The 27,189-nt window shown below is 46.1% G+C and overlaps 1 protein-coding gene and 1 long non-coding RNA gene across 3 annotated transcripts in view; one reads left to right on the top strand and one right to left on the bottom strand.

Annotated features, from left to right (window-relative positions):
* Positions 1-552: 552 nt before the first annotated feature.
* The window catches only part of TGM5 (transglutaminase 5), a 29,375-nt gene continuing 2,738 nt past the window's right edge, over positions 553-27,189 (top strand). The window contains exons 1-9 of one of the 2 annotated variants that reach the window (XM_040969031.1): positions 553-562; positions 6,055-6,234; positions 6,323-6,568; positions 9,020-9,138; positions 11,365-11,493; positions 12,042-12,219; positions 23,887-24,025; positions 24,650-24,753; positions 24,849-25,088. In XM_040969031.1, the coding sequence (XP_040824965.1) occupies positions 553-562; positions 6,055-6,234; positions 6,323-6,568; positions 9,020-9,138; positions 11,365-11,493; positions 12,042-12,219; positions 23,887-24,025; positions 24,650-24,753; positions 24,849-25,088 (1,345 nt within the window). The remainder of the gene's footprint in view (positions 563-6,054; positions 6,235-6,322; positions 6,569-9,019; positions 9,139-11,364; positions 11,494-12,041; positions 12,220-23,886; positions 24,026-24,649; positions 24,754-24,848; positions 25,089-27,189) is intronic. The other variant, XM_040969032.1, reaches the window with a different exon arrangement.
* On the bottom strand, positions 4,328-26,188 carry LOC121148753. The gene is made up of 3 exons (XR_005882586.1): positions 24,823-26,188; positions 22,985-23,996; positions 4,328-4,430 (listed from the first exon to the last, which is right to left on the bottom strand). It is a non-coding gene; the product is annotated as an uncharacterized LOC121148753 (long non-coding RNA).

The following is a 27,189-nucleotide window of genomic DNA, read 5'->3' as shown; positions in this document are numbered from 1 at the left end:
AAATAAATCTTTTTTAAAAAAAATCACACCAATGATGATACAGAGTGGGCTCTCTGTATTTACTGTCCAGAAAGTCACTCTTCAGGGTGAAATAGAGGACTCAGGAGCACAGTAGGGGTTAAGGCTCACTGAGTTGCTCTTAGATGCAAGCAGTGGCCTTGGGACCCAGACCCTCTTTACTGCCTGAACACAGCTCCCTTCCATCCCATGGAGATGCTGTCAGCTCACCTCTCAGTCCACAATACAACACCTACAAGGGAATCCTTATTGCCCAAGAGCTATCAAAGTCCCACATGGCACAAGGTCCTGATACGTCCTCAGTCTCCAAACCTCCTCGTGGTTGAGCCACATTGCCAAGAAACACCCGAGGGCAAGTGAGAAAACCAGTTGTGACCTGCCTGGTGAGCAGGTGGCAGTGCATCAGCTGGGCCCCGCCCTCCTTGTCTCCTGAAATCTCCGGGATGGAAAGGGAAGCAGACACTCTGGGACCAGTTTTCTGAAGCTCATCCAGCTGTTCTGTGGGGAGCATCCCAGGAACCGGAGGCAGCTGTCATGGCCCAAGGTAGGGAAGGTCCTTGGGGCTGCTGACTACAGGACTTTAGAGAGAGTCTGCAGGAAGTCCGGGGAAGGAAAGTAGATTCAGAGGAAGCAAGCAGCACACTCAGAACCAAGGCAGCAAGAGTAGATACCACAGAAGCCTTTGCATTCATTGGTGGCCTGAGAAGCAAGGGACAGGGTGGAGGCTGGCAGGTGAGCCCAAACAGCTGCATGCCAATGCCTGCTGCCAGCACCAGACGAGACAGGGAAGGGCCAGCAAATAGGGGGCCAGAGGACCTGTCATCTTCTTTTGACAATGGTTAAAGTCTCTCTCTCTCTCTCTTTTTTTTTTTTAAAGATCAATTTATATGAATGGCATAGTTACAGACAGGAAGGAAGAGACACACAGAGAGATCTTTCATCCACTGGCTCACTCCCCAAATGACTCCAACAGCCAGAGTTGTGCCTGTCTGAAGCCAGGGGCCAGGAGCTAAACCAACCTCCAACACGGGTGCAGGGGTCCAAGCACTTGGGCTATCCTCTGCTACTTTCCCAGACACATTAGCAGGGAGCTGGATCAGAAGTAGTCAGGACTCAAATCAATGCCCCTTTGGGATGCTGGCACTGCAGGTGGAGGCTTTAACTGCTCTACTACAGTGCCAGCCCTGAAAGCCACTTCTCTAATTTTCTCTTCCTGTGCCTTAAAAAATGGAAGGGGTTGGGCAAAATGTCTTGAAGTTGGCTTCCAGCTCTGATGTTCCCTGGATCTTCACATCTCCTCTCCTGTCATTTCAGAGGCTCTGCTCTTCCTCTTAGCTACTCTTCCTACCACCATTCTTCTCTCTATAGCACCTCCCTTTCTCTAGAAAGACCTGCTATGAAAGTTAAATGCTTAGTGGAAACCATTGGCAGGAATGAGCTTTTAACTTGCTGTGCAAATAGAAGAAACTCATTTTCATATGTTACTTTTGGTGTTTAAACTTTTAAATTTTGAATAACTTCTACTTGAGAGGAAAAATGAACACATAGTTGGAGTAAATATAGTCAATAATTACGAAGAAAGCCATGGTCCTATGAGCACCACTCTCAATTCAAGCTTCTCTTCTCACAAGTGACTGTTACTTCTAGCCTTTTTCTACACATGTGCATTTATGAGCTAGGTAGATAAATGCACAGATAGTTATGAATATGGGTATTATACACAATACATATAATTTGCAGTTTGCCTCTTTTTATAACAATATGGTATCATCACATTGTTCTTACTTTTCTGAAACTTGATGTTTTTTCATTCAACAGCATGTCTTGAAGCTCTGTCCATGCCAGTCTGAATCTGGATGAGCTTCAATATTTTCCATATAGTTTGAGTGTAAGCAGCTTATTTATCCTATTTCCTATTGATGAACATTTACATTATTTTAATGTGCCTATGCTTCTCTCAGCTCATGTAGGAGTTTCTCTATCATAGACCCTGAGAGGATTTACTTTCAAAGTTTTCGCTACAGGCTGTCTTTATTCCCTCTCATTACTTTGTGTCAATCTCCCTGTACCTTAAGTAGAACAACTATACCTAACAAAATCAGCTTCTCTTCTCAATGTGGGTGTCCAGGCTGAAGAATAATCTCCACATCATGGGCCAAGATGAATCTGACCCACAGTGTGTCCAGAGGATGAGATTTGGCTATAGTGCTGGCTGCCAGGCAGATGCTGGCCACACCTGCTGGGCAGTTGAGTCTTGTGCTCAGACTGGACAGGGGCCAGTGGCTGCTCTTTGGCTTAGTCTAGTGGTCTCCAACAAGGAATGAGCCTCTTTTTCCACTACCATGAAAATGCCAAGTGCTTTCCCAGCTGGCAGTGGGTCAAGATGATCTTTTTGAATGTGAATGAAAGCTGGCAATGGGTGGCAGCTCTTGAGTAATGGAAAGAGCATTGAACTTGGGTCATGCATTCTGGCTTTAATTTCAATTTTCTCATCTCCAAGTGTGGGTAATATGACACTCCATCCCTCCAAGATTATGTTAAGGATGAAATAAGACAATTGTCCTAGAATGTCTAGCACAGGGCCTGACCTGCGGTATAGAGGCTGTCTACAGAGTGCTGACTGAACCTGAAATCTGGAATAATTAGACACAGAGTAATTTTGAAACCTAGTAGACATTTCTGAATAACTACAATGTGCTGATCATCACATTTGTATTTCTTGTGTAACAGTAATATATTAATTTATGACAAAGATGTATCATACTAAGAACTATGGTAAGTATTTGGTCTATCAGTTAAGATGCCTGTAGCTCATATATTATTGCCTAGGTTCAAATCCTGGCTCCAGTTCTAATTCCAGCTTCCTATTAACAGAAGCACCTTGTGATTCTCAAGTCCTTGGGTCCCTGCCATTATGTGGGAGATTCAGATTGAGTTCTAGCTTCCCGGCATGGGCCTGGCTCAAGCCTGGCTGTTGTGGGCATTTGGAAAGTGGACCAGTGAATAGAAGATCTCTGTCTGTCTCTACTTCTTTGCATTTTAAATAAATAAGTTTGTAAGAATAATACAACAAAAAGAAATTAAAGATATTTGAATGATAAGGTTTAACAGTCATTATATACTTTGGTTTAGTTGATTTGGTTCGTATAGTAACAGCTTTACTGGATGTGATTCATACCAATGAAGTTTGATTCAAGTGAACAGTTTGTGGCTTTTCTGTATGTACCACCACCAACTGGTCACAGATACCTTCATCCATCTCAAAAAGAAATCTTATTTCCATTATCAGTCACATCCTATTCCACATTTCCTAGCCCCTGGCACATGGTACTCTACTTCCTGTCTGTAAAGTTACCTGTTCTGGACAATTCCAGTAAGTGGAGTTTCACCAGATGTACCCTATAAGACCTGACTTATTTCACTTAGCATGATGTTTTCAAGACTCAACCATGTTATAGCCTCTTCAATGTTTCTTGCTGTGACTGAACAACCATGTTTTGTTTATCCATTCATCAGTTGTTGGACTCTGGGTGTTTCCATTTTCAGCTTCTATAATTGTTACTGCTATTAACATACATATATAGGTACGTGGATTAGTTTTCATTTCCCTTGGGTATATACCTAGGGATGGAATCACTGGGCCTTACTGTAACCATATGTTTAATATTTTAAGGAGCTGCCTGGCAGTTTTCTCAAGTGCTGCACCACTTTATCCCATTAGCAATGTATGAGGATTGCAATTTCTTTACATTCTCACCAACACTTGTTATTACCTGTCGTTCTTATTCAAGCTATCCTAGTGAATGTGAAATAGTATCTTACTTGCTTCCACTCTAATAACTAGTGGTTTTATTGGCTTTTTGTTATTCTTTAGGAAAATGTCTATTCAGATAAAGTTCCAATTAAAAAAAAAAAGATTTATCTACTTTTTATTTATTTGAAAGGCAGAGTGACAAAGAAAGAGATATTCTAACCCTAGTTAATTCCCCCAAATGGCTACAATGGTTGTGGCTGGGCCAGGTCAAAGCCAGAAGCCTGGAATTTCATCTGGGATGGCAGGAATCCAAGCACTTGTGCGATTTTCTGTTGCTTTCCCAGGTGTGTTAACAGGGGGCTGGACTGGAGGCGGAATGGCTGGCATTCACACTGGCACTGTGATATGGGATGCTGCTGCATCACAACATCAACCCCCATATTGCCAATATTTTAAATTTCAGCTTTTTGGTCTTTTCATTGTAGAATTAATTGTACAGGTTTATTTTACATTCTGGGTATAAATACCTTGCTAGATAAATGATTTATACATATGTTCTCACCTGTGGGCTGTCTTCTCACTTTCTGATGCTGACACAGAGAAACAGAAAGAGCTCTCCCATTCACAGGTTCACTTCCCATTCACAGGTTCAGCCAATCTGAAACCAGAAGCCAAGAATTCTATCTGTGTCTTCCTATTTGGGCCACCATCTACTACCTTCACAGATGCATTCGTGGGGAGCTTGATCATAAGCAAAGCAATTGAGATTTGAACCAGTGCTCCAATATGGGATGCCTGCACCTTGGGCAGAAGCTTAACACACTGTGCCACAATACCAGCCCCAACTCCCACCATCCATCCCCTAACAGAGATATTTTAATCAAGGCAGCAAAGGGTCTTGGTGACAAAGGAATGCATACAGACTGAGCCAACTGTGATTTAAAGGCTGTGAGCCCACCAAATGACTGGGCTCGTGGTCAAAAGCAGAGAAGTCAGGAATGGAATCAGTCTGGCCAAACGGCACCTGAGGTCAGTCTGCTTAACAAAAGACTCCTGCAGAAGGCTAGGAGTAGCAGCTACTTTGACAACCCGATTCAAGTTCCCAAAGTATTTAGCACTACTGGTGATCAGAGAGTCACGAAATTGCTGAAAGAAGAGATGTTAATCAAAAGTCAGTTAACCCTGGGCCCAGCACGGTGGCCTAGTGGCTAAAGTCCTTGCCTTGCATGTGCCAGGCTCCCATATGGGTGCCGATTCTAATCCTGGCGGCCTTGCTTCCCATCCAGCTCCTTGCTTGTGGTCTGGGAAAGCAGTCGAGGACGGCCCAAAGCCTTGGGACCCTGCACCCACATGGGAGACCTGGAAGAGGCTCTGGGCTCCTGGCTTCGAATGGGCACAGCTCCAGCCATTGTGGCCACTTGGGGAGTGAGTCAGCAGATGGAAAATCTTTCTCTCCGTCTCTTCTCCTTTAGATATATCTGACTTTCTAATAAAATAAAATAATAAATAAATAAATCTTAAAAAAAAAAGTCAGTTAACCCAGGGTCTTGCTCCTAGTTCAGTGGCTGGCACCTTGGTAATGAGATGTTAAGTCTAAAAAAGCAGGTATCAGAGGCCAGCACTGGCACAGTAGGCCAAGCCACCACATGCTATGTCAGCATCTCATATCTGGGTGCTGGTTTGAATGCCTGCTTCACCGCTAATGTGCTTGGGAGAGTAGTGGAAGATGACCCAAGTGCTTGAGCTCCTGCCACCTACGTGAGAGACCTAGGTGGAGTTGTTAGTTCCTGACTTCAGCCTGGTCCAGCTGCAATCAGTTGGAGCATTTAGGGCATGAACCAGACGATGGAAGATCTCTCTTGGTGTCTATGTCACTCTGCCTTTCAAATAAACACGATTTTTTTCTCTAGAAAATATGGATACTAGGTGAAACTGATGATGGACTGAAAGGAGCAATCCATCTTAGCCAGGTCTGCAAGAGTAGCACCAGGGTGGCTGGGCAGGGGTAGAGAGTCACTCCCCTCCAGAAGGGCATACAGGAGGAGGTGGAGAGCCAGGGAAGTAGGAAGGCAGGGGGAAGAGAAACTTGCATGCACCGTTTACATTAATCTTTGTGCTAATGGTACCACACACGTATTATGGTTTCTATTTTCCCAACATGGAACCTGAGGCTTAGACAGACTCGGCCAGTGCTGCAAGTTGGCACAGCGGGTAAGTGGGGGACAGAGCTAGAGCAAGCCCTCAGCTCTGTTCTCTGGTCTGCACATGACCACCCATCACAGGGCTAGAGCTGGCCCTCACCGACTTCCAGAGCTCCCGCAACAACGTGCGGCACCACACGGAGGAGATCGCCGTGGACCGCCTCCTCGTGCGCCGGGGCCAGGCCTTTGTCATCACGCTATACTTCAGGAACCGCGGCTTCCAGCCGGGCCTGGACAACATCATCTTTGTGGCTGAGACGGGTGAGGGCCCTGCTGGCTCCTACGGGGAGATTCCTCCGCGGGTTGCGAGGTCGCTACCGATAGAAGCACAGATCTCTTTCCCTCCCAGGACCTCTGCCAGATGTGGCCAAAGGAACTCGGGCCGTGTTCAGCCTGGCAGGTCGCGGTGGGCCCAGCCCCTGGATCGCGGCGCTGGAGAACAATCGGGCCACGTCCCTGGAGGTGAGCCTGTGTGCGCCCCCAGTGGCTGCTGTGGGACGCTATCTGCTGAAGGTTCACATCGACCCCGTCCAGGGCTCTGCCACAGCCTACCAGCTCGGGGAGTTCATCCTGCTGTTCAATCCCTGGTGCCCAGGTAAGGCCGGGTGCCGGCACTGGGGGTCCCTGGTCTTTGCCTCTAACAGTGCTGCTACAGTCTACTAGGCTCACATACAAATTCTGGCTCCCCACAAACCTCTCCAACTCCTCAGGTAACGAGACCTTGCTATTTGCCTTCTTGTTAGAATGTCAGAATTTTGAACTAAATCGTCTTAACTGAGCACTGTTAGCACTGTTATTTTTATTCTCAGAATTGCACTGTATTGAACATATATGGAGTGAAATAAAAGGTCAATTCTCACTTTCTCAAAAGAAAAAAGACAGAGAAAAGTGAAGTCTCCCAGTCCACAAATTCTGTTCTCCAGTGGCAACCTTGCCAACATTTCTTTGCATAGAAGGTTTTTATGCTTAATCAACTATGTATGCTTGTGTGTTTGTGTGTGTGAGTCTATATCACATAGCACTAGTGTGATCATAGAATACACACCATTCTCTAATTATGAAAAACTCAACGTTGGACATCTTTTCCCATCAGTTTTCTTTTTAAGACGACTTCTTTGTTTATCTGAAAGACAGAGTGACAGAGAGAGCCAAAGGTCATCCATCTGTCAGCTCATTCCCCAGATGGCCACAATGGGGAGAGTGGGGCTGGGACAGGCCAAAGCCAGGAGCCTGGAACTCCATCCTGATATACCCCATGGGTTTTCTGTGCCTTTTACCACTACTTTTCCAGGTACATTAGCAGGCAAGCTTGATAAGAAGCAGCTCAACCAGGACTTGAACTGGTACTCCGCTATGAGAAGCCTGCACTGCTGGCAGAGACTTAACCTACTGTGCCACAATGCAGGTCCCAGAACGTTATTAACAACTATTATTATTCCACTGTTGAGATCAACCAAATGTTTAGCTAGACCTCTATTTAGGGACCTTTGTCTATTTCAAATTTTTCTCTTGTACAAAACCTTGGTGAATATTCTGCTTTTCTATCTACAAAGCCCAAGGTAGTGCACAGACATATATAAAGACCATGTGAGCAGTGTGAGGCACAAACCAAGAGGAGAGAGTGAAAAGGGGGCAGAAAGTTGGAGTCCAGAATGGTCCTGGTGTGTGCTGGGGCAGAGGCCAGACTCAACCTGTCCCTGGAGGCTGAAAATTCTCACCAGCTAGATCAGGAGGCCCGCCTGCTGAACCAGGGAAGCACAGCTCCATCTCCTCCCCCTCCCCTGTGCCTCTCTGCCTCTCTCTCTTTCTCTCTCTCTCTCTCTCTCTCTCTCTCTCTCTCTCTCTCTCTCTCTCACACACACACACACACACACACACACACTCCAAGACTGTGGGTTTCAAACTTGCACTGGGACTCTTGTGGGTACTTCTTTCTTGAGCTTATGTCCCTCTTCAGTCCTAGGAGACCCTCACAGGAATGAATGGGAGGTATTGAAGTCAGGATCCACAGCTGCCCCACCACTGTGGCTAGGATTCTGGCTGGAAAGTTCCATCCTGCATCTTAGTCACTGTTGACATTGGCTGTGAGGAGGGACCTGAGTTGTCTCTTCCATGAATCTGCACATCTCTGCCACACAGATCCAAGTTCCCAGTGAGATATATATCAGCAAGGAGTCCTCCCACTCCAGTGTCCTGTCAGGCTGTGTCTGAGACTGCATCTGATGAGGGTGGCAGCCCCTTCACCTTTGGCTCAGGCAGGACTTCCAGACAATTTCACTGCAAAGAGGTCACCTGCTCCCACCATCTTCAGTTTGTTCTTAACTTTAAAAAGACAGTCTAAGGGGCAGGCATTTGGCTTAGGAGCAAAGATGCTGCTTGGGATGCCCACCTCCCACATCAGAGTGCCTGGATTTGACTCTGTTCTGGCTGCCGGATTCCTGCTCATACCTGTCCTGAGAGGCAGTAGGTGATACTAGCTCAAGTACTCAGGTTCTGGCCACCAACATGAGAGGCCTGGATGGAGCACCTGGCTCCTGACTTTGGCCTGGTCCAGCCCTGATTGGCTATTGCAGACATTTGGGGAATGAACCAGTTGAATAGAGTCTCTCTCTCTCTCGTGACACAGATAGATAAAGTAATTATGGAGTTCATGCCAACACTTAAGTTCTGGTTTGCTCTTTTCTGGCCAAGATCAGTGGAGTACAGCAGAAAGAACACAGAATATGGAGTCTTGTAGCTCTGTTCAAATTCCAGTTCTGTAGTTAACTTGCTTGGGCAAGTTGCTTATAATGGCTCAACCTTAGGGTATAAATGTGAATTACAAACCAAGAAACCAAGGTCAATTCCTATTATTCCACTTTGTGTTCATTTTGAGCCTGTTACTGGTACTGGGAGCATGGTCTCCCCAAGCTGCAAGCCTCTCATACTCAGCATACTGTGACCAGGTGACCTTTCTAGAACTCAGTTTGACAGTACCAGAGGGTGACAGTGGGGCAGGAAGGGAAAGATGACTTTGTGGCTTTGTGTTCTCCACTCTGATTCCTAGGGGATGCTGTCTATTTGGACAGCGAGCCTCAGAGGCAGGAGTATGTGGTGAACGACTATGGCTTCATCTACCAAGGAAACAAGAACTGGATCCGTCCATGCCCCTGGAATTATGGACAAGTGAGTCAGTCCTGTTCCTGAACCATTCAGGTTGTAAGCTATCAGGCTGTGGAGGGGGAGGGCACTGGTAGGAGCAGGAAGCACTGCTGAACGGTGCTGACCAAATGCCACCATGAAGGCATGGTTTATGATCCCAGCTTGTTAGAGGAACAGACATGAGAAGACAAATTCTGTTCTTTGCTGATCATGTGTGTTTTGGACAACAGGACCCCAGAGGAAAGGGCTAGAAAGGCTGCGTAGCTGAAAGTCCACTAAGAATGAGCTGAGGATGAGGAGGGTGTCAATCATAATAGTGGTGATGGAGCCTGGCTATAGTAGGGTCTCATTTTTCACTGTGTCACTTCATCTTCACAGCCCCAGGTGACACAGCCCAGCATCAACTTATATCACATTAATTAAAATTGGCCCTCCATCATCTCAGCCAGAATCAGGCTGAGGAGCAGAGATTCCTCTCCCTCCCTGGGACTACAGCCTCTTCTCTTTGTGATAAATCCTCCTCCTCACAGAATATCTGATTATTAAAGGAAGGAAAAAAGTTGAAAAACACATCACAGAAATGGATACTTGCAAGCACCCACCTCACTGGCTTGGAAAATGTTCCTTTCTGGGTGGTTTCTTACACATATTCTGCACTTTTCTATATAAGCATAGTGTCGTGTGAATGACAACGCTCTACTACTTCTGTCTGTCTCAAAGACTGCCTCTCACTGCAGGCTCAGTCCACAGCAGGTGCTTCAGGGCCAGCCAGGCAAGGGGTTTGCTAGGCTGAAAGCCTGGTGCCAGGAGCTCTGTGGGAGGGAAGGGGGTCACGTTTTACCCTTGAGCTCCTGATCAGGTATCTGTTGTCATTCGTGAGGAACAGTAGCAAGGAGTTACTGCTCTCTGAGCCCTTAGGTCTTTCCCTTTCTTCTTTCTTCAATAAATATACATTGGATGTCTGCTGGTACCTGGCAGAGACCTAAGTGTTAGGGACAAAAAAAAAAAAAAAAAGAACCAAACATAGTCCCTGAGGATTCAGACCCAGCAACAAGTCACTTATCATGAAGAAGAGGGACAAAAGATGAGAGCTGGGTGCTTAGTGTTCTGGGAGCCTGGGGAAAGGCCTGTGGGTTGGACGTGGGGATATGGGAGGAAGATTCCTGAAAGAAGAGCCTTAAATTGAGTTAGCTAGGAGAAGCAGCAGAGAAGACCACCAAGGCAGAGGGAAAGTATGAGCAAAGACATGAAGGTTTGGAAAGGGGGAAGGCTGGCCTGCTGCAGAGGAAATGAACGCAGTATTGCTGGAGCAACAATCATGGACAAACAAGTGGGGATTGAGACCGTGAGGCTGGGGTAGGAGGGACATCCGGCCAGAAGGGATCTTTTTTGTGCCTTCTACAGAATGGGGCCTTGATTCTTTAGGGACATTTTAAAGCAGAAAAGTGAACTGATCATGCTGATGGGCAAGATGGCTCTGAGAAGCCTCTGTATTCAACATGCTGTTCAGTGTTACTGGGGATAAATGTGTTTGCTTGTTTTCTTTTGGCCAAGGTGTTCAGAGCATCTAGCTTATGCTGGACACTGTGCTGGGTCTGGGGTTGAGAGTGGGAAGAAAAGCTGGACTGAGACAGAGTTGATGCTCAAGCAGGGGACATAAGCCTTGACTCTATCATGTAACTGGATAATGAGTACAGGGAGTACATCCAGGGCCACAGAGCTACTATAGTAGGCTCAGACTGGTGAAGGGCTCGGAGGAGGTGACCTCATACCACACCTGAAGGATGGAAAGGAGCCAGACTGTCTTGAGTGGGCAGTTTCCATAACTCACTTACTATTAATCCAGGTGCTAGCATAGAATGGTACCATTGTGACCAGCATATGCAGATATACGTGGAAGAAGAGGAAAAGTAATTTTACTGAGCAAATCCAAAGGAGTTGGGGATTGAGAGATTGAGAGGGAGATACAGACTTACCAGCTAGTCAGACTCACTGGAAGAAAGACCCTATGGTAACACAGGCCACTTCTAAGTGAAGGAGGAGGGTGAGATTTATAAGACAGAGGCACCCAGAGCTCTGAACCCCACATGTGCCTGAGAGGTGGTTCTTTTTGTCCCAGTTAACTTCCAAAAGGGCTCGTCTTTCTCCAACACTGTGGCAGAGTTGGAGATGGGTGGGTTCTGTATCCCTTTACATGGCCCAACATGCCAGCATGTGAATCTCTCCTGTCTGCGCCTGTCTTCCCTGCAGTTTGAAGACAATATTGTAGACATCTGCCTGGAGCTGCTGGACAAGAGCCTGAACTTCCATGTGGATCCATCCACAGACTGTGCTCTGCGGGGCAGCCCTGTCTATATCAGCAGAGTGGTGTGCGCCATGGTGAGATCACTGGTGTGCCCAGGAAGGGAGCAAGCTGGGGGTGGGGGGTGTGCAGAGCCCTGTCCACTCCCTTGCATCTGGGAGGAAAGGAGGGAGGAAGGTATACAGGGAGGGAGGAGGGAGGGATCGACAAGCCCTTCGGCCAACCAATCCTGGATGAGATTCATGCCAAAATGTGGAGAAGGCATTTTCATAGCTGAACTTGAAAACAGCCCAGCTGGGGCGGGCTGCCACCTCTGCTAATTCCATGTTGTATTTTTGGGAAAGACAGTGTGGTTCTGGTTGGAGAAATGTTTCCCCCCTCCCATCCCTATGCTAAATTTCATTTGTAAAGCCCCCAAAGCCCAACTCCAGGATATAAACAGAATAAACTGAGAGTAGAGCAAAAATCAGAATAGCTGGTTTCCTCTCCTTCCCTGTCCCAACTCATCTTGAAGTTTCCCAGTAAAATGAGGTCCAGGGTAATGGTTCAGGCCCATGGGCTTTATAGCACAGCCACACAGTACAGGAAAAACATGCTTCTAACCCTATACATGGCTTCTCTTCAGATCAACAGCAATGATGACAGTGGCGTGCTCAATGGCAACTGGAGTGAGAATTATTCAGATGGGGTCAACCCTGCAGAATGGACAGGCAGTGTGGCCATCCTGAAGCAGTGGCATGCCATGGGCTGTCAGCCGGTGCGCTATGGGCAGTGCTGGGTCTTTGCTGCTGTCATGTGCACAGGTAGGAGGTGGAAGGGATCCCATGAAAAGACTAAAAGTGCAACAGCTTGGGGATGGGCCCACTCAACCACTCGTGTCCTCCTCTCACACAGTCCCTGCTAGGGGACATTCCCACTGAAATGTCCACCTTCCCATCCTGATTTGTGGAGTGGAAACCTCTCACTTCCCGAGACTGGCTGCCTTTTCTTTAGAACATTTTCCTCAGAGTCTAGCTGGGAATCACCCAGGTTCAAGGTAGAAATATGAGGTCAAACAATTAGAATTTTTACAAACTGCGCCCTTTCTGAGCACAGAGACCAGGATTAATGGAGGTACACACATGGAGGGAAAATGTGCATTGAGCTGTAAAACAGGTCTCAGGATTGGAACAGGATGGCAATGAGCTTGAAATACAATGAGTTTGAACTGGAGTTGCTACAAGATCAGAAGGCCTGGGTGCTTGACTCATCTCAGGAAGTTAGGGAATATAAGGAGGAAAAAGAAAAAAAAAATTTTTTTTCAGATGGGAAGTGAATACTACATGAGTAAAAGAAATTCTAAAATACACACACAGAGAAAATAAGCAAATGGAAACTGGGTAGTGTATGGCAGGGATCAAGCAGCAGAGGGAGGTAGGGAGGAAATCTCCAGGGAAGTGACATCTCAAAATGAGTCACACGCTGGAGGTGACAGTAGGAGGCCCTCTGCCTCACCCAGGGCCAGGAGCTTGTTCCTGGTTCTCACTCTTAGTCTGCCCCCAGTCAAGGCTGGTTCTCAGCCTCATGGCACGCAACTCTATGGGTGGACTTGGGTCACAGTCAGTGGTTATTTGTGTTAGCTGAGGAAGGAGGTACAATGCGATTTTTGCAGGCAGGACTGTTCAGCTGAATTCAGGGAGGGTAGGTTCACCCGTAAGTTGGGAAGTGTGGAGGGCTAAGGCCTCCTGTTTGGAAATTCCCATGGGACAGGGTTTATACAATCTGTGTGTGTGTGTGTGTGTGTGTGTGTGTGTGTGTGTGTGTGTGTTGATCCCATGTCTGAGAAATGTGATCGCTCTGGAGGAATCCCTAAGAACAGATAGCACTAAGCCTCTGTGCATGACTCAAAGAGGCTTCTGTCACTGGGGATCTAGAGGATGCCTTCATAGGAGCTGATGATGCAGTCCTGAGTTTATTCCTCCTGCCTGGAAGCTGCCCTATCTTAAGTGGGATGCTCTGGTTGCTCATGGATCAGGAGCTTTGATACAAGAGTCTTGGAGATGTGGATGCAGTTGGAGGTCTGACTCATTCAGGAAGCATGGACGAGACTGCTGACTGACAGGCAGAGAATGATCTTATGTAAGATAGAGAGGGAAGCTTCCCGTGTATCAAAAAACCCAATGTGTGGCCAAGTGTGCGTGTGTGCAAAGGGAGAGGGCTGTGTTTGGGTGTGGCTGTCTGGAACTAGGTGATGAAAGAGGTGGAGCCAGTGGTTGGAGATTAGGCCCTGAAAGCAGACCAATTAAAGTGTTTACAAGATGAATGGCCCTTTAGTGACCTGGGAAGCCAACATGGCCCAGTTCAGTAACAGCAATCAGCACCAGTCTTCCCCCGAAGGGCCACTGTGTGCTATACTAATAAATATATCACTTGGAAAAACTCGTTAACTCATCTGGCTCTTATCGAGTCCTTGTTCTATGCCAGGCACTGTGTTCCAAGGACTCTTTAAGTACAGAGAAAGGAAAGAACTTACATCTATCCTCTTACCCAGGTTAAAATTAAGGACTTAATCAAACTCCTTAACCCAAATACAACTGCCAGAGAATGTTCAATTTTATTATTATTACTTTACAGCTAACATTTACTGGGGATTTGTTTTGTGCCAGGCACTGTGTGAGAATTTGACAGCTTAAGATGGTGACAAAACATGCCAACTATGGAGGCAGACTGCATGAGTTAATAGCTTTACCCCTTTTCAGTAGCAAGTAAAATCAAAATTGCGGAGAGAATCAAATCCAACATACGAGTAGACTGTGCATTTTCTTGTGATACAGGCATTTTTAAGGAAATATAATTTTTAAAATGCATCAATTTATTTATCTAAGATTTTTCATTTATTTGTTGAAAATAGAGAAAAATATGGGCCTGGCGCCCGGGATCCCATATGGGCGCCGGTTCTAATCCCGGAAGCCCTGCTTCCCTTCCAGCTCCCTGCCTGTGGCCCCAGAAAGCAGTCGAGGACGGCCCAAAGCTTTGGGACCCTGCACCCGCGTGGGAGACCCAGAAGAGGCTCCTGGCTTCGGACCGGCATAGTATCGGCCGTTGTGCTCACTTGGGGAGTGAATCATTGGACGGAAGATCTTCCTCTCTGTCTCTCCTCTCTGTATATCCACCTTTCCAAAAAAAAAAAAAAAATTAAATAAAAATAATAAAAAAATAAATCTTTTTAAAAAAAAGAAAATAGAGAAAAATAGATATCTTCCTTCTTCTAGTTCACTCCTCAAATGCCTATAACAACTGGGGCTGGACAAGATTAAATTCAGGAGCATGCAACCTAATCTGGGTCCCCTGTGTGGGTACAGGGCCTTACATATGTGAGCCAGCACCTGCTGGGAGCACATTATCCAGAAGATTAAATTGTAAACAAGAAACAAAAAAGGAAAAATAAAAAACAAAACAAGACAAAAAGCAATACAAGAAAAGAAAAGAAATTATAAACAGAGTCAAGACTCAAACCTAGGCATTCTAATGTGGGTGTCCTTAACTACTGCACCAAATTCCCACCCCAGAAAATTAAACTTCAAAATTAAGCATAGTAAGAGATTTTCAGTAACTGATGATAAAATAGAACATTTTAGCATTAGTAATAGGAGTCTTAAAAATGCTTGTGGAAATGCATATTATGAAAAAATTATACATGGATTTCAAAAATTTTGCACCAAAATAAATTCGTCTTTTAATTATTTCCATGGACTTTTTGAGGTTCTGTCATTTAATATAATGAAGTTATGATGAGGTGGCTGTTTGGCAGGACAGTAAAGACCCAGCTTGGGACACTAGTATCCCATATCAAAGTGCCTGGGTTCAAATCTTGCCTCTGTTTTCCATCTAGCTTCCTACTAACGCTTATCGTGGGAGGTAGCAGGTAATGATTCAAGTACTGGGATCCCTGCCATCCATCCAGTAGACCCAGATGGAGGTCCAGGCTCCTGGCTTCGGCCTGGCACATCCCCAGCTGTGTGGGCATTTGAACAGTGGATGGAAGAGCTCTGTCTCTCTACCTTTCAAATAAACATAAGTGAGTTAAAATGTAGAAATATTTAGAATTGCCAGCATGTTAGAACGCTTGCATTTTGGGGCCATTCATAAATAAGTTTCTTGCAAATAAGAACTGTCAAACTGTGATAGTCAATTTGATAATCAGGAAGGCAATGAGGTGACTAATGGACAAGTAGCATAATCAATGTGGATACAGTGGACAAATGCATTCACCTCCCAGACAGGATTCAGAGGGAGGGGACAAGATTTCATGACAGTAACTCAGAATGGTGTACAATTTTAAATGCACTGTTAATTTCTGGAGGTTTTAATGTAACATTTTTGGAATGTGGTTGAATCCAGGTAATTGAAAACATGGAGCAGGACACTACAGATCAACAGAGACTGTTGTCAATACCAGCATTATTTGGCTGAGTATCCACGGGCAAGTCACTGAGGTTGTGCCTCAGTTTTTTCAGCTATGCGATGACAAGCGTGAGGAGAGTGATGGTGCCTTTTCCCTAGGATTATTGAAAAGATTAAGTGATTTCATACTTGGAGAGTGCTTAGAACAGTGACAGCTACCATAAGGGTCCAGTGTTAGCTAAGGTTATATCATCTGGTTCTCTGAATAATCTTGGGAGCCAAGTCTTTTCATTTCCATTTTATAGGACAGCAAATTAAGTGTCACAGCTGGTCTCACTCTCAGGTGTGGCTAGCTCTGCAGTCCATCCTCTAAGCTGCTTCATGTACACTGCTGGCAGCTGCCGTCTGGCATCCACTGAGCTTCAGTCACACTGAGTGTGACTGAGTTGTATTATTGCTATGTTTTATTATTTGAGAGATAGGCAGAGAAATCTTTCATCCATTGGTCTGCTCCCCAAATGCTACTAACAACTGAGCTGGGCTAAAGTCAAAGCCAGAAATGTAATTAGATCTTTCATGTATGTGGCAGGAATACAGTATTCAATTGTCATCACACATACTTCCCAGGGGGTCTGCACTGGCAGGAAGTCAGAATCAGGGGCAGAAGTTGAATCTGAACCCAAGTTCTCTTCTATGGGATACGGGAATCTTAACCAGCATCTTAACTGCTAAGCTAAGTGCCAGCTCCAGTTCCCTATTCCAAATATTCATAAATCCTGCAAATCAGATATTAAATACCTATTTAATAGGCAAGAAAATAGAGACTTAAAGTGACCAATTAACTCTGTACGACTCAGAAAGGCATGCTCCCCTCTGCAGCCATGTCTTCTGGTATTGCTTTTTACAGTGTCAACATATTCCTTCAGCTTCCTATAGAAAAATCACAGGAGGCTTTGTGTGCATCAAAGACACAGTTACAGGGGCCAGCTCTATGATGTGGCAGGTAAAGAGACATCTGCAGTGCCAGCATCCCATATGGACACTAGTTCCTGTCTTGCCTGCTCTGCTTCTCATCCAGCTCCCCACGGGTGGCCTGGGAAAACAGCAGAGAACTGTCTAAGTCATCAAGCCCCTGCACTCATGTGGACAAGGCTCTGGGCTCCAGTTGGTCCTAGCCCTGGTCATTACAGCCATTTGGTGAGTGAACCAGCAGATGAAGATCTCTGTCGCTCTGTAACTCTTTCAAATAAATAAATCTTACAAAGGAGATTGGGGAGAGAGACACTGTTACAACCTTTTGTTATTTCCTTGGCATTCATTTAGTTCCTTGCTATTTGGGAATTTCAGAGAACTCATGGTTTACCCTTCCTGTGCTCAGGACAAGACTCTTCCCTTCCCACAGAATTCTTGATCACCAGACTCTCTCTGCCTGTCCTGGCTGATCACTTCTGAAAAATGTTGGGACCTTTACACAACAGTAGTGTTTTGCTGTTCTGAAAACTCTCCCTAAAAGAGCCAGATGTCTACAAGCCACTATTGTATGATTCCTTACAGTGAAAGGGTGGGGACTAACAAATCCATGAGCAAAGTAGATCAATGGTTACTTCCAGCTGGAAGGAGAGGATAATGGAAGTGACTGCAGATGGATATGATGTTTCTTTTTCTTGTTTTTAAAGACTTATTTATTTGAAAGACACAGTGAGAGAGAGGGCATTCCTTCTGTTGGTTCACAAACTCCCCATTTGGCCACAACAGCCAGGATAGGGTTGGATCAGATTAAAGCTAGGAACCAGGAACTCTATCAGGTTCTCCCACATGAGTGGTATTTGGATAGTCTGCTGCAGTAACAGGGAGCTGGATTACAAACAGAGCAGACATATCATGAACCAACACTCCCATAAAGGAGGTCACGGGCTTATTCCTGCTGGGTCATGACCCTGGGCTCTGGGGCTTCTATATGGGGTGCTGAAATGTTCTGGAATTAGTGGGGATTATGTGCAACCTGTGAATATATTCAAAACTACCGAATAATGCACTTTACTAGGCTGAATTTGATAGTATGTGAGTTATTTTTCAAGACGGTTATTTAAGAAAAAGTTAGGCCTCCTGGGCACATGTGTGGTTTGCTTTTGTTGACAACTGCATGGGCATGGGGGACAGCAATGGCTTTGGCAGAGTGCTGGAAGACACTAATGTGTGACCATGAGCAGGCCTGTGGGCAGCATCCTCCACTCTCCAAAACAGAGCACTGGGTCCTGGGAGACGCACTGGGGAGTTGGATGGGAGCCAGTGTGGGAGATGGGAAGCTTTAGGGTCAGGCCTAAACCTTTACAGCTCAACCAAAGAAACCCTTCTTGTATGTCTCAGGTCTATGGGAACCTCACTTAGGACTGGTCTTCTAAGTAATGTCTCTGCTTGAAACCTTTTTGAAACCCCCAATCTAAGATTTTGTTCTAACTCAGCTGGGTAGTGATCTCTGTAATCTTCACTTCAATACAATAACTCTTGTTCTCATTGTTTTCACCAAGCCCTGCATCTCCAAGAGGGAACCTCAGCCAAGGCACTGGTGCATCATGTTAGCCTAAGTTTTCTTTAGATCCTGGTCCAAGTGCTCCTTTGTGCAATTCCTGGCTTAAGCACAAACTGACCGTTATTTTCCATTGATTTATGAGCCATCCACATTGTATGGAATGTTCCCTATGAGGGTTGTTGGTTAATATGTGACAAGTGTTTAGAAAGATGTCTGGCAAACAGCATGCTTAACTAAGTGTTAGCTGCTGTAATTAGTCTAGGACTGTTGCATTCTCTGCTTCTTAGGTTCCAGAACATTTCTGGGACTTGTTCAAAAGGCGTTTTTAGTCATTCCTCCAATTATATTGCTATGTCCTTTGCCACATTTGCCCTCTTTGTTTCCTTCTTTTCTTGGACTATTTACAGTTAAGTTAGGAATATTCCTCATTCCCCAGCACAACCATAATTGGTTTGCTTCAGATCTGTGTCTTTTTTTAAAGGATTTATTAATTTGGGCTGGTGTTGTGATATAGTATTTAAAGTCATTGCCTGTAATATTAGCAACCTATATGGGCACTGGTTTGGGTCTCAGCTGTTCCACTTCTCTACTAGTTCCATGCCTATGTGCCCGGAAAGCAGTAAATGATGGAGTAAGTGCTTGAGTTCTGCCACTAACATGAGAGCCCCAGATAGAGCTCCTGGATCCGACGTTAGCTAACCCAGTCCTGGCTGTGTGGCAATTTGGGCAGTAGGCCAGCTTGAGCTCTTTCTGTCTTACTCTCTCTCACTCTCTAAAGCTCACATTCTCAGTTGTGTGCTCTCTTTCTCTGTAACTATTTTAAATAAATAAATAAATCCATCCATTGCTTCACTCCCTAGATGACTGCAACTACCAGGACTGGGTCAGGCTGAAGCCAGGTGCCAAGGAGCTCCATATGTGTCTCTCATGTGGGTGGCAGACAAATAAATGGGTCATCTCTTATTGCTTTTCCTAGGCCATTCGTAGAGAGTTGGAAGTGGAACAGTCAGACACAAACTGGTGTCCAGATGGGAGGTGGGTATTGCAGACAGTAGCTTAAAGTACTATGCCACAACACCTATCCCCACACCTCTCTTTTCAAAAACGACAAATCAATTTCCCCATTTTCTCTCATAACCTATTATCATTCTCCTCCTCCAATAGGTTAACATTTAATACATTTAATATGTAACATTGTTGTTGAATGTTTTCTAATTGAAAACGTATTGTTTTATTCTTTTCAGTATTTTTTTTAGTGTCATAGAACATACTTTTATCTCTTTAGAAGTTCCATTGGTGCGTGTGTTTTTTTTTATTTTATTTGTTCATTCATTCAAAAGGGAGCAAGAAGGAGGGAGGGAGGTAGGAGTGGAGGTAGAGAGAGAGAGAGAAAGGATAAATGGAACTTTCCTCTGCTGGTTCACTCCCCAAATGCCTATAATGGCCAGGACTGGACTGGGTCAAAGTTGGGGTCCTGGAATTCAATCTAGGTCTTTTGTGTGAGTAGCAGAGACCAAATGACCTGAGATGTGCACTGGCAGGTGGCTGGAATTGGGAATCAGAGCCAGACATGAAGCCCAGGTACAAACAATGTGGGCATCTTAACCAGAAGAGTGAACACCCAACCGCTTTGTTTTTCCTTACATTTCTCTTCTCTTTATGTTCATATTTTCTCTTTTTCCTCTTCAGCATACTTACAATATTTAAAATAGCTCATTTTATGTTGCTGCCTGCTAATTCCATCATCTGTCATTTCTGGATCTAGTCTCATTGATTAAATTTCTCCAGGTTATGGGTCATATCTTTTTGTTTCCTTACATGTTCTGTGGGCTTTTTTTTTTTTTAAAGAAAATTATTTGAGAGGTAGACAAAGAACTCCCATCTAATGGGTCAATCACCTATTTGGAGGTTTTAGGTTTTGTTACAGTGGTTTAGGTTTTTTGGTTTTAGGTTTTGTTACAGTGGCTTCAGAGAAGTCGTTAAGCCTGACTTAGCCCACAATTAAGTCACAACTTCAGAGGACTCTACCCAATGCCGAGTGTCCTGCAAGGCCTCCTTACTCTTTTTCTGGCCTCTTGAAATTTCTCACAGCTCTATGGACCCTGTTCTGTACCATAATCTCTAAGCTTTATGTGTTTCATTGATAAACGAGATAATCAGAGGGGTGTGGAAAGGATTATGTGAGATTAGCTGCGTAGAGATTGGCACCTTGATGTCTTGACTAGAAAGGATGATTGGGAAAACTGAAAAACAGTAAATTCAGCTGAGTATATGTTTAGTGACAGTGAATTCTCCACCTAGGATTAAGGCCTGTTGGAGGCCAGCATTGTAACATAGCAAGTTAAGCTACAACCTGCTACAACTTCCTATATGGTTGCTGGTTCAAGTCCCAACTACTTCATTTCAGACCCAGCTCTCTGCTAATGACCCAGGGAAAGCAGCAGAAGAGGGCCCAAGTGCTTGGGCCCTGCATCCACATGGGAGACTCAGAAGATGCTCCTGGTTCCTGGCTTCAGCTTGGCCCCTCCTTGGTCATTCTGGCCATTTGGAGAGTGAATCAATGAAGAGAAGACATCTCTCATTCTCTCTCTCTCTCTTTCAAATAAGTATATTTTTCTAAAACATTATTCATATTCATGAGTCATGGGGATAGGAGTGAAATCGGATGCTAGAGATTAAATGAGCTCTTTTAAGTCTCCAGGAAACACATACAGGCATGACTTTGTGATGCTCTGAGTATCATGATCTTGATAGGAACGCTTTGGTTTCACCTCCCTGTATAAGAACCCCATCTTGATCCTCTACAGCTTCATCTTGTCCCACTTGGCTAGTCTGTCCCCCAGCAAGGGCTTCTCACAAGTAAAAAAGCAACAGTGCAAATCCATCATCGTCAAAGCCTGTGCTCTACAGACAGATGAGCACACAGAGCTGTGTTCAAGCTGCCAACCACCAAAATAGGCAAAGAGTTCCAAGACCTCACACAGTTAGCCATCCAATGAAGATGCAGCAAGTATCTGCAAAACAGGCCCTGCCACAGTAATGACCAACAACACACAATTCCTGCCTTCAGAAAGGCAGGTACATAAACACCTTGTCTCCCACCAAGTGCTCTGATCTAAGCAAGATCTTCAAAGCACCACCAGACCAGTGACCTCTATTAGGGTGGAAAAGCATCCTCCAATCACATTTGGCCCCACCCTTGACACTTCTAGAGGCCATTCCTGAACTGATCAGTGAAGGGTGGGATATATCTCCCTGTTCTCTCTCTCTGCCCACTCATCCTGGACACATTCTCTCATTGCTCTGTGTGTCGCTCATCCTTCTGACTACACTTTTAGCATAAGTATGTCCACACAATGCCTATTTCTTACCTCATTCCCATATCCTATTTCTTCACTGGCAGCTTTTCAACCTTCACCCTCCCCTCAGCAGCTGCTCTGTGTCACCTCTGTCTGTAATTCATTTATCAGCTCTGCCCACTGCCTGGCCTAGTTCTTTAGCCCTGTTCAGACCTGCCTCTCTCAGGAGAGCTCAAGGCATCCCTCTTTTCTCACTCTCCATGCTTGCCTGCAGTGGTTTTTTGCTAAAATGCAGAATGAACTGAAACTAAAATCTGTGGACAATGAAACATTTCAACTAAAATGTATAAATATTTTCTTAAAGATGTTGAGAATGGGAAGAGGTGTTTGGCCTAGGGGTCCAGACAACCACATCCCATATACCCAATACCTGCCTCCAGCTCCAACTTCCTTATAATGCAGGTTATAGAAGACAGCAGGTGAGGATTCAAATATTTGACACCCTGACACTCACGTGGGAGCCCTGGATAGAGTCTCCACATTACAGTTTCATTCCAGCACAGCTCAGCTTTTGTGGATACTTGAGCAGTGAGCTAGTGAATGGGTGTTATTTCTCTCCTTTTAGGTAAATCATGTAAAAAAGCAAATATAAAAACCAATTTTGAAAATTATGATTACAACCCATCTGATTCCAAAACAAGTGATAATAGTATGTGTGAGAACCCTTGGAAATACCTATATATTTTTAAAGATTTATTTATCTGAAAGACAGATTACAGAGAGTGGAAGAGAAATCTTCCATCCATCGATTCACTCCCCAAATGGCCACATGGCCAGAGTTGGGTCAGGTTGAACACAGTAGTCTGGAACTCCATCAAAGAAAGGTGTCCCTTGTGGAAGCAGGGGCCTAAACACTTGAGTCATCCTCTGCTGCTTTCCTAGGCCATTAGCTGGGAGCCTGATCAGAAGTAGAGAATCCTGGTCTTGAACTGGTGTCCACATCACAGGCAGAGGTTTAATCAGATACACTATAATGCTGGTCCCAGAAATGCAAGTATTTTTTTACGTAGTCATTTTACCTCTTGGAATTTGTTGCCAGGGTGGGTGTGGGGCTGGGATTTATCTATAAAGATATGCATTGCAGAGTTATCCACAATAGCAGAAAAACTGAAAACTAGTAAAATGCCTAAAAAATAACCACTACTAGAAATCTTACTTTGGGTAAATATTAGATAACATGGGGAAATTTATGTGATGCACAATTAGGTGAAAATACTAGAATGCTTGAAGTGGGTTCAGTATTAATTACAAGCTCAGCAGTGATATCAGGACTTAAGTGATAGCTCAGCTCCTTACCAGCTGTGTGACTTTTTTCAGCTTCTGATGTGATGTCTTCACAGTGGAGATAATTGCAGCTGCCAGGTGATGTAGTCCTAAAGATAACACAGGCAAAACACATCACACTTTGGCTGGCTGGTATACCTTGTAGTTAAGATTAGTCCTAACCTGTGTGGGTCATCACTGCTAGACTTGAGGACACAGGGATCCCTGGGGCATTTGATGGCAGCAACATGGCTATACTTCACAGGACAGTGCACAGCAATTTTGGCAGAGGATGAAGAGAGGAAGCTGGCCAGCAGAAGGAATGGATGCCCCTTAGGGGTAAAGACAACAGCTCCTCGGTCCCTTCCAGGCTTGCCCTCCCAGGGGCACACTCTCACTTCCTTAAGTTTTTGTACCCCAGCTTCCTTCCATGCCTGGCTCCATCTGTGACATTTTCTTTGAGAGGCTTCCAAAATCACACATCTAGGGGAAGGTGTGTGGGAATCCAAGTGTCAGAACATTTTGCCTGAGAAACCAATGGCCTCAGCCAATGCTCCTAAGAACAGGAAGGAAGAAATTGCCAGCTGTCTGGGTTGAAGATGGAGATTCCACAGTCAGGAGAGAAGTGAGATTGAGTTAGGCCCCTGAGTCTCACCAGTGGAGGTGACGGGTGGATCCTGCCTTGCTGGTGTGGCCTGGAGATGCCACGGCTTTTTGTCAGCTCCGTCTGGCAATGCTTGTCTGAGCGGCCAGCATTCCAACATTTGCATAGTCTTCTCCGTGGACTCAGGACATGGGCTAGAGGTGGAAAATGTCATCAACCCCATGTTCAGGCAATTCCTGCCTGGTGTGCAGCAGATGTGCCTTCAGGCCAGGAGTCTGCAGTGTTCCAAGCCCACAGTCCCTGGGGCGATTTTTCTGCCTTTTCTGTGCAGTGATGCGGTGCCTTGGGATCCCCACCCGTGTGATCACCAACTTTGACTCTGGCCACGACACAGATGGAAACCTGGTCATAGATGAGTATTACGACAGCACAGGCAGGATTCTGGACAACAAGAAGAAGGATAGCATCTGGTAAGAGAACCTTCCAGTCCATCCCTAGCACCATACATCCAAGTCAAACCCTTCCGCCCCCACCCCAAGCAGGGGGCCACAGTCTGCTGCTGGCTAAGCCCCCACCACTCCTTTGAGCTCCAACAAAGGGTAGAAAGGCAGCTGACAAGATATTAAATTTGGGGGTTGGAATCTTCACATCCTAACAGCTCTCTGCCCTGCACTGAGCTTCCCCCTCGGTCACCTCCATCCAGTTCTCAGCCTCGGAGCTCTGAGCACAGGAAGGCCCCTAGTCTGAATTCTGGATGCAAAGTGACAGGGTTGGGGGCCAGATGGGCTCTGGAGTCCCCAACAATACACATAGAAAAGGCCCACAGGGTCCTCTGGTATATGTGTGGGGGTTGGGGGGCGGGGAGCAGGAAGGGTTTGCAGCTTCCACAGATTTTGGGAACCTTTGCACTATAGTCACAGCACAGAAGAGTAAACCAGCAGACAAAAAATTTCTTCCTCTCTTGTCCGCTCCCCCTCCCCCTCCACTCTGTTTGTCTTCCTATTGCTGTCTCAAGTAAGTGGAAGTGAAAAACATGAGCTGGGCAACCTCCCCCTTAACCTCCTATGACAGACTCGGTTGCCCTCTCCCCTCAGGAATTACCACGTGTGGAATGAGTGCTGGATGGCCCGCAGGGACCTCCCTCCTGGCTATGGGGGCTGGCAGTTACTGGACGCCACGCCTCAGGAGACCAGCAATGGTGAGGCTCCCGGAAGCAAAGCGCTCCCGTGCCCAAGCGGCCGCTCCACCAGGGCCTCGCCCCACCCACCTGGGGCTTCTCGCGTTTCTCCTCAGGCCTCTACTGCTGCGGGCCTGCGTCCGTCAGGGCCATTAAGGAAGGGGAAGTGGACCTCAAGTACGACACGCCTTTTGCATTTTCCATGGTGAACGCCGACTGCGTGTCCTGGCTCGTCTACGGAGGGAAAGAGCAGAGACTGCACAGCACCACCAACGCCGTCGGCAGCTTCCTCAGCACCAAGGGCGTCCGCAGCGACGAGCGGGATGACGTCACTGAGAGCTACAAGTATGAAGAAGGTACCTCAGAGCAGCCCACCTCAGAGTGCGAGGCGGTCATCAGGCACCTCCCCGGCCACTCCGGGGCCAGAGGGCGGCTGCCAGCTGGGCATGAGGTCCTGGCCCAGTGTCCCCACTGTCTGTGTAAACACACACACACACACCCTGCACCAGTCATAAGGTGTTCATGTTGGTGATAAAACAGTTCTCTACCCCTGCCTTCCCCTCCACAAATCAATCTGCTGCCTTGGTTAATTGTGCTAACTTCATTGATTTCAGGTCACTGGTGCTAACTTCACTGATTTCATTCTTTTTTATCTGGTATTTGGAATACCAGCAGCCAGACTCCCCTTAGACCCAATGTAAGGTCCAGCTGGTCCTTTCCCAGTCCATTTCCTGAAGAGTCAGCAGAGCCAGAGGCTTTATTCCCAGGCGGTGGCAGCCATAGCAGGGGCTACTTAACCCTGCCAGGAAGGCCAAAGGGAAGACTAACTGGGTGAAGTATGGATGTATTGCTAGAAATGGAAGGCGGTCAGTTCATCTCTGGGGTCAAGCACTAAGGGCCCAAACAAAGAGGGCCACAAGCAGGGTCAGGGGTCAGCACTGGGGTTGGCAAGGGCAGCAGCTGATCTAGAGGAAGGCAGAAAGGATGGGGGAAGCTGAGTGAGTGTTGATGAGTTGGAGTCTGCGCTTTTTCTATGTGGGACTCCAGGGTAATTGGGAGAGGTTCCAGAATCTGAACCTGAGAGGGGAGGGACAAAGTCCAGCAGTGTCTTCCTCCTATCCCCTCATCAACTGCAGGTACCTAGACTGGGTTGCCCTGGGCAAGGATTCTAACGTCGGTGGTTAATTTTGCAAGCAACCTCAAGAAATATCTGTAGGAGAGTGAAGAAGTGAAACAGGAAGGGAAAAGAGCAATATGTTCCATAAAATTTGTTGTTTCTCTAAAGTTCAGATTAAAGGGGCCTGCATTTTTATTTGCTGAATCTGACAACCCTACTAGGGGACCCAGTGTTGAGTGTAAAATGATGCCACAAGTTTATCACGTGAAAAAGGCAGGCACACAAGGGTAATTATCCACTGATACATATTAGCTAAGAATTGAGTGGTTCCTCAGGGGTGTCAACTCCTGGCACTTCCGCCCTGACCTGTGCATGGGCCAAGTCTGTCCTGTGCATGGGCCAAGTCTGCTCTAGTGGTGGAGAAGACGTCAGAGGTTGAGTAGGAGCACCAAGATGGCAAGGTTCATGGGGACACTGGAAGGGCACTGGCAGCAGTTACTACAGAGGTCCCCACAGTTTCCAGGGGGACTTGGAAGGGACTGGGTTATACTTCAGTGGACACCATGCCCCTCTGTTTTTAAGAGGCTATTCTCCTGCATTTGTTGGGCCATTGTCCTTCCCTGGAGGGCATCAGAATAGAGTCAAGTGGTCATGGTCACAGACAAGCGTTTTTAGTCAGACACACTAGGTTTCTACCTCGATTCGACTCCTTGCTAGTTGCATAACATGGGCAGGTAACATGATCTCTCTGATCCTCCTCATCCCCATTTGTATGTGGAAAAATAATACCGATGAATGACATCTCTCTCATGGTTGGTACAAGTATGAAAGTAGGGAGTGGGGCCCAATGCGATAGCGTAGTGGTTAAGGTCCTCACCTTGAACACACCAGGATCGCATATAGGCGCCGGTTCTAATCCTAGCAGCTCTACTTCCCATCCAGCTCCCTCCTTGTGGCCTGGGAAGGCAGTCAAAGATGGTCCAAAGCCTTGGGACCCCAGACCCCTGTAGAAGACCTGGAAAGAAGTTCCTGGCTCCTGGCTTTGGATAGGCACAGTACCGGCTATTGCAGTCACTTGGGGAGTGAATCATCGGATGGAAGATCTTCCTCTCTGTCTCTCTTCCTCTCTGTACATCTGCCTTTCCAATTAAAAAAAAAAAAAGAAAGAAAGAAAGGTAGGGAGTTCTCGGCTGAGCCTGACTATTAGGAAGCCTTTATCAACGGGAAACAGCATTTGTTTTTGAAAATTAGGGTTTTAAACCTTTCCATTGCTGCAGTATTACTGGAGGGGTGGAGGGTAGGCTGTTCAGCTAAGGCTTAGCCTCTGGGGGGAACCTACC

This window comes from Ochotona curzoniae, unplaced genomic scaffold, assembly GCF_017591425.1.
Source record: "Ochotona curzoniae isolate NIBS_2020 unplaced genomic scaffold, NIBS_Ocur_1.0 scaffold_4701, whole genome shotgun sequence".
NCBI classification, from domain to species: Eukaryota; Metazoa; Chordata; class Mammalia; order Lagomorpha; family Ochotonidae; genus Ochotona; species Ochotona curzoniae.
Note: the sequence above shows the minus strand (reverse complement) of the source record. Positions and strands in the feature narration are given on the sequence as shown.